General features: G+C 46.8%; 1 protein-coding gene across 1 annotated transcript; it reads right to left on the minus strand.

Moving 5' to 3' along the window:
* Nucleotides 1-3,885: 3,885 nt before the first annotated feature.
* On the minus strand, nucleotides 3,886-5,425 carry LOC123154556 (peroxidase 2). Its single transcript, XM_044573256.1, has 2 exons — nucleotides 5,135-5,425; nucleotides 3,886-4,873 (listed from the first exon to the last, which is right to left on the minus strand). The coding sequence occupies exons 1-2, from the start codon at nucleotides 5,354-5,356 to the stop codon at nucleotides 4,124-4,126; spliced, it is 972 nt and encodes a 323-aa protein (XP_044429191.1). The 5' UTR covers nucleotides 5,357-5,425; the 3' UTR covers nucleotides 3,886-4,123.
* Nucleotides 5,426-6,030: the final 605 nt, after the last annotated feature.

The raw sequence follows: 6,030 nt of genomic DNA on the forward strand, positions 1-6,030 counted from the left end.
TATACCCTGATAACTTATGTGTAACTACCACGGTATTTTACACATCAAAGACCTTATAACTTGTGTAAAAAACACAATGGTAACTTTGAAGGGGTGTAGTTGTTGAAGTATAGTACCTGGTACGTTCTATGTAAATAGCACGGTAAGTTACACAACACAGTCCTGATAACTTGCATACGAATACCATGATAACTTTTCCCCGAGGAGAAATCATGTGGTAGACGTGAAGAACTGGTAATTTTCTCAGAGGTGGGCGCGCGAGATGTGCGGGAGAAGTATGTTTCTCGGGCGAGTCTGCGGGGGCGTTTGGGAGGAGGCGAGGTCAAAGGACGAGGGATCGTGTGATATTTTAAAATGAAAAAAGTAGAGGCGTGAGAGTTTTACTTATATGGCACACATGTGCCAAATATGACAATCCTTTAACAAAATATAAACAGCCAGCGAAAGTCTAGTCTTACATTAATTTAAACTTAAAATATTAAATAAAAACAGCCAGCAACTCGCGCAGAAGCTTGCCAGCGCCGCCTGCTTGCTGCTGTTAATTGCGTGCCGCTCGGCGTCCATCTCACGCTTTGCTGCCTGCTGCTCGGCCTCCAACGACTGTCGGTCGGCCTTAAACACGTGCTGCTTGGCCTTAAACATGTGTTGCTCAGCCTCCTCGTCGGTCGCTCACCCACACAGGCCTGCACGACACATCCACCGGCACCATGCTCATCCACCAAAACGAACGCCAAGGCCCCATGGGCTCAAGCACGGGCGATGCTAGTGGTGGTGCGGGCGCTTTGGCGTCTACTCCGACCGCCGATTCGGCCAGCACCGCGCAAGGCCATGCCACCTGGCGCTCGGGCTCCTCGATGGCCAACCTTGTGGCCTCCTCGGCCTCCTGATCCTCCTCCTTTAGCACGATGGCGGTGGAGGTGGAGTGGAGAGCGCGTGGTGGTGCACGAGGCTCACCCTACAAGGAGGACCGGCGGCGCTGGTCATGCTCGCTGATGAACACGCGTCCCAGTTTTGTGAGTCCACCGCGTACGTTGGGTTGTGACGGAGCTCGGCCGGGAGGTGAGTACGACGACCGTGGATCTCCGCCAACCGCACGCGGTCTGAGACCCGCATCACTAGCACCGGCACCCTGTCGGGGTTGAGATGCCACACATGGGATAGTTGACATTGGGCCACGACACAGGCACGCTGTGCTCCCAAAAGGACCGGCACGTATAGGCGAAAGCTTGCTCGCGACTTGGTACTTGGCAGCGCCATGGTTATGTTGGCCGCGTCACGGCGCCCTGACGAGCTGCCGGCCTCGTGGCCTTGCCAGGCTTCATGGTGGGCGCCGAGCTAGGGTTCGTGTCGGCGGTTTGGGGGTAAGAGGAAAAAGAGGATTGCGGAGGAAGTGGACTGGGCGCCCCCACCGCACAATGTGCCACTTAAAAGGATGCACATGGACTGGTTTGTGTGGTTGATTTGCTGGCCCGAGCGCACGTGTGAATTATATAGGACTAGTGGGAGGTAGTTGGGGGGCTGACGTGCGGGCCCGAGGCGGACACCTGGACGCAATCGGGCTCAAATTTGTTGCGGAAATACATCCACACGAATATTTGATGGACATAATTTGCGTTTGCATCCTCGCGTTAGACCGTGGTTTTTGGACTCGTGGACCCAACAGACACAACCGGACCAAATGGGCCGGCGCATTGGAGTTACCCTAAGCTCCTCGCATCTTGGACTACAACTTTTCGGAGCCCTCCCGCCCGTTAGTGACACCAAATAGCCACTGCTTTTCCAACACTTTACTCACACCACCTCATACAACATGCTTTTGTAAGTGAGATTATGCATGAAGAGATCGGCTCTGCCCTGAGTGATAGACTAACCTCTGTTGCCACAGAGGAACTTGCTGGGCTACGTGTTTTACTATAGGGAGTGCTCCTCAACGATCAGCAAGATAGAAGAACTCTGGTTGGTGGCGAAAGCCTGTCAACAAAAATGATTACTCTACAATGTACCAAGCAATGATGATCCCGCACTGGCTCAGGTCAGGTCCTCCAAAGTCCCAAACAAGATCAAGGTTCTTGGATGGCTACCCCAACATGAGAGATTAAACACGAGCAAAAGTTTAGTGAAGAAGAAGATTGTTGACTCCGCGAAATGCCCCCTATGCTTGCAAGCACCTGAAGGCCGCACCCACCTCTTCTTGCTCCCTATGCTTGCTGTCCTAGCTAATAATTGGTAACACGTCATGCATTGCGCAAGCGCTCGATTTAATCTATCAACCGAACCTACTCATAGAGGAAAAGTTACCATGCACAACTAATATTTTTCAGATCAATTTCTAGACAAACTAAATGACGGGATGCCTGTGAGTCTCGAAGGTTTTAAAACTCCTTCAAAGCAAAAGATCACAGAAGGAAGGGGAATGAATGAGCTTGTCAGTTCTCTCTAATATCTCAACTTGCACCATCATACAACTAAATTTGTATTGTGGATATGATACCTAGACCATCAAGATGTTGTTTGGTAGATAAAAGTGGTATTTTGATCCCCGGTTAAATAAGCAGAGGGCAGGAGAGTGCAAACATGAATGAATAAGGTGAAATATGGAGGGTATATATTGAGCCCAACACCACCGAAGAAACTTGACAAGCATGTGGCATGTATGACAAGTTGTCATTGACAACGAGTAACATGCATCCCTCATGAGCTATATTTCAAATAAGATTTTTATTTCTGGGTGCAAAAACCTATACATCCGGGAAGCATGTGACAGGACTTTGTCCATGGTCTGTCACACTATTCGGATAATCTTCCTTAGACTTGATTATATATTAGCTAAATAAAATTCAAAGTATCAAATAGATGCAAACTTCAAAAGTACTTACCGAAATAGACGACAACATAAAACCCAAATGATAAGTGCCACACGTCATGTGTGTGGCACTCCAGCCTTGCCGTTTTTTATGGCAATTCCAGTCACTCAAGGGTGACCCTTTTTTTAACCGAAAAAGAAGGGTGACAAATTTCAGTGACACACGGTAAGTTTCTGTTAAAAATAATCTGGAGCACGGCAGTTGTCATGCTTGACAACAAAAGTTACCATCCTCGCGTCACTAACTTGCCATAAAGAATGTTCGGAGTTGCCATGTGCTGGTACCTGACGGGTAGCACTTATCAGGGTCCATATATAGTTTGCCAGGCGTTCACATGTACATATCTTCTATATCTAAATAACTAGTCCCCACTGACCTATTTCTCTTAACATGCAAGCATAATACCTCATCAAGCAACATGCATTAGAAAAGGCCCACCTCAACATTCAATGAGTCATAGGAAATGGTCCACCCGAACATGCAAACATGCATGAGATATTTAATAAATATTTTATAAAAATACAAAAAATCAAACACAATAAAGCATATGTAATTTTATAGTTTTAGCTCTCATATTATTTTTCCGAGTACTCATATTTCATAAAATCAAATATCTTTGAAATATATTGCACAATATTCCCGCAACAACGTGCGGGGCACCATCTAGTATAAAGTAATTTGGGAGTCTTTATGATTTAGCTGTTTATGTCACGACAGAACTTCCTGCCGCTTCATCCCCGTAGCACCTTGATGTTTACCATCTTGGCCATTGACGCCACAAACCACACCTTCCACGTCGTTGAGTCAGCAGTGCTTTCAGCTACGGTCGTTGGCATGTCACAGCAGGTGAGCAACGGCGCGTCCATGGTTTATCTATAATCTTCCATAGACTTGATTATGTACTACGTACTCTCCGTCCCATAATATTTAAAAAAAAACTAGTGTAGTGTAAAAAAACGTCTTATATTATGGATGGAGGGAGCAGTTAAATAAGATTCAAAGTATCAAACACACTCGCGGATTTCGAAAGAACTTATCCAAATAGGCAGGAAATCAAGGGCAACTAAAAAAGTGCACCTTTTCTAGCCAATTAAAAATTCGTTCTTGAGGTTACAAAAAACCAGAAAAGTAGTTTTACATGTGAATCGTCTAACCAAAATACCACAGTAACTGGCCGGCTGCGACAAGGAGAAATCTTGAATGTAGTGCAAAATGAGGCACAAAAGAAAAATCACCAGATCTAAGTGTGTCTTAACAATTTAGCTGTTTATGGCACCACAGAACTTCCTGACCTGCCCATTCGTCCCTGTAAGCACCTCGATGTTTCCCATCTTGACCATCGATGCCGCAAACCGCACCTTCCACAACAAGGAGTCGCCAGCGTTTTCTTGCACCTTCGCCGCAGTGTCGTTGCGGGTGAGCAGCGCCGCGTCCGACGTGAACAACACTCGCCTAGCGACAGCGTTCTTGAAGAACTGATTGCTCAGCATTGTCGGCGCCACTGCGCTGTTGTTCACCACCGGGTCCGGCGCACCACTCACCGGCGCTGGGCACGTCTTCTTTAGGTCCGTGGCGTATGCAGCGTCCATCGTCGGGTCCACCTCGGGGTACAGCCGGTTAGTGAACCCGGAGCAATGCGCCACACCGATGGAGTGCGCGCCGGAGAGAGCCACGAGGTCGTCGACATTAAGCCCCTTGCGGGTGAAGCTGCCGACGAGGTCCTCGATTCCGAAGAAAGGCGACGGCATGTTCGTGAAGACAGAGGAGGCTTTCGACACGTTGCCGTCGCGCCTCCCGGAGCGGACGTGGTAGGAGAAGCCGGCGGATTTACTGACGGAGTCGCGTGCGGCGAAGGCAAGGACGTCGGCGCAGGAGACCGTCAAAGGACACACGGCCTCGACGGCCGCCTTGATCTTGTCGACGGCCTCATACCCAGCTAGGGGAATGGCTGACTTTTCCGGCTGGGGGTTGGCGTTCGAGGAGTTCAGAAGGATGGAGGCATCACAACCCTAATGATATCAACGGCCAAATTAAGCTGTTAGCTCAACGCAAAAACATTTCAAAAGTTTAGTGTAGTAGACATTGTAGAACTATTTTCAGTCATGTTAATAAATGGAAATTCACCCGCAAAAAATATTAAAAAAATAAATGGAAATTATATCATCTTGAAGCGATGGTATATTGGATATACGTTCATAACCCAAAGTAAAATAAGAAAGAAAGGAAGAAGGAAATGTTATATTTATGAAAACCATAAGTTTGATACGTACCATGACAAAGCAATCGTGGAAGTGCAGGCGAATTAAGGCCGCAGCAATACTTGGGTTGGCGTCGGTCAAGTTGTAGACGACATTCTTGATTGTTTCCTCGGCCTTCGGGCATGACGAGCTGTAGAAATCGTACGGCAATTCGGCAGATGACATGGTGATGAGCGTAGCCTGGAAGGCCACCATGAGCAGCTGCACGCATGTCAGCTTCACCATCTTGTCCATCTTCCTGAAGTTCTTGGCTAAACAATAAGGGATGGTATCAAATGGGTGGCAAATGTGCCTGAGAAAATGTATGCCGGCAGATGATGTGATGTGAAATGCAAGACATTAGATGTATTTATAGACACGTACAGGTTACAGATGCATGTAATGATCAATCAGTTTGGACATGTAAATTAACATAACAGATTTGAGGAATATTTGGAGGTCAATAATCACAAGAATATTAGCCAGTTGTTGTCTGTGAACATGGGGAGCAACACAGCCTATCATTCAGCGGTGTGTAGGCGTTGACATCAATTGCACGCCTATCCTAGTACCGATGGATTTCTATGTATATAATTTGATGGTTGTTTTATCTGAACTACTTGACCTATAACGACTTCGGTTGTGCTTTAATTATTGCTTTGTTTGTCCTAATCATTTGGGACTGAGTTGACTTGTTTTCTCGGTGTAATGCTAGCTAAAACACTAAAGAATACCCGCATAAATATGAATTAGTCGCTAAAAACTGAGTAAATTGCACCCACGGTCTTAAAATTGTCTTGCAGGTGAACTTGGGTCGCACAAGTTGAAAATTGTGCTGTGCTAATCACATGACTTCACAAAAGCGCTCCTCGGAGATCACAAACAACCCACGCCGGACAATATCATGCTGACATGTTTCTTCTTTTTTT

This window comes from Triticum aestivum, chromosome 7A, assembly GCF_018294505.1.
Source record: "Triticum aestivum cultivar Chinese Spring chromosome 7A, IWGSC CS RefSeq v2.1, whole genome shotgun sequence".
In the NCBI taxonomy this organism is placed as follows: Eukaryota; Viridiplantae; Streptophyta; class Magnoliopsida; order Poales; family Poaceae; genus Triticum; species Triticum aestivum.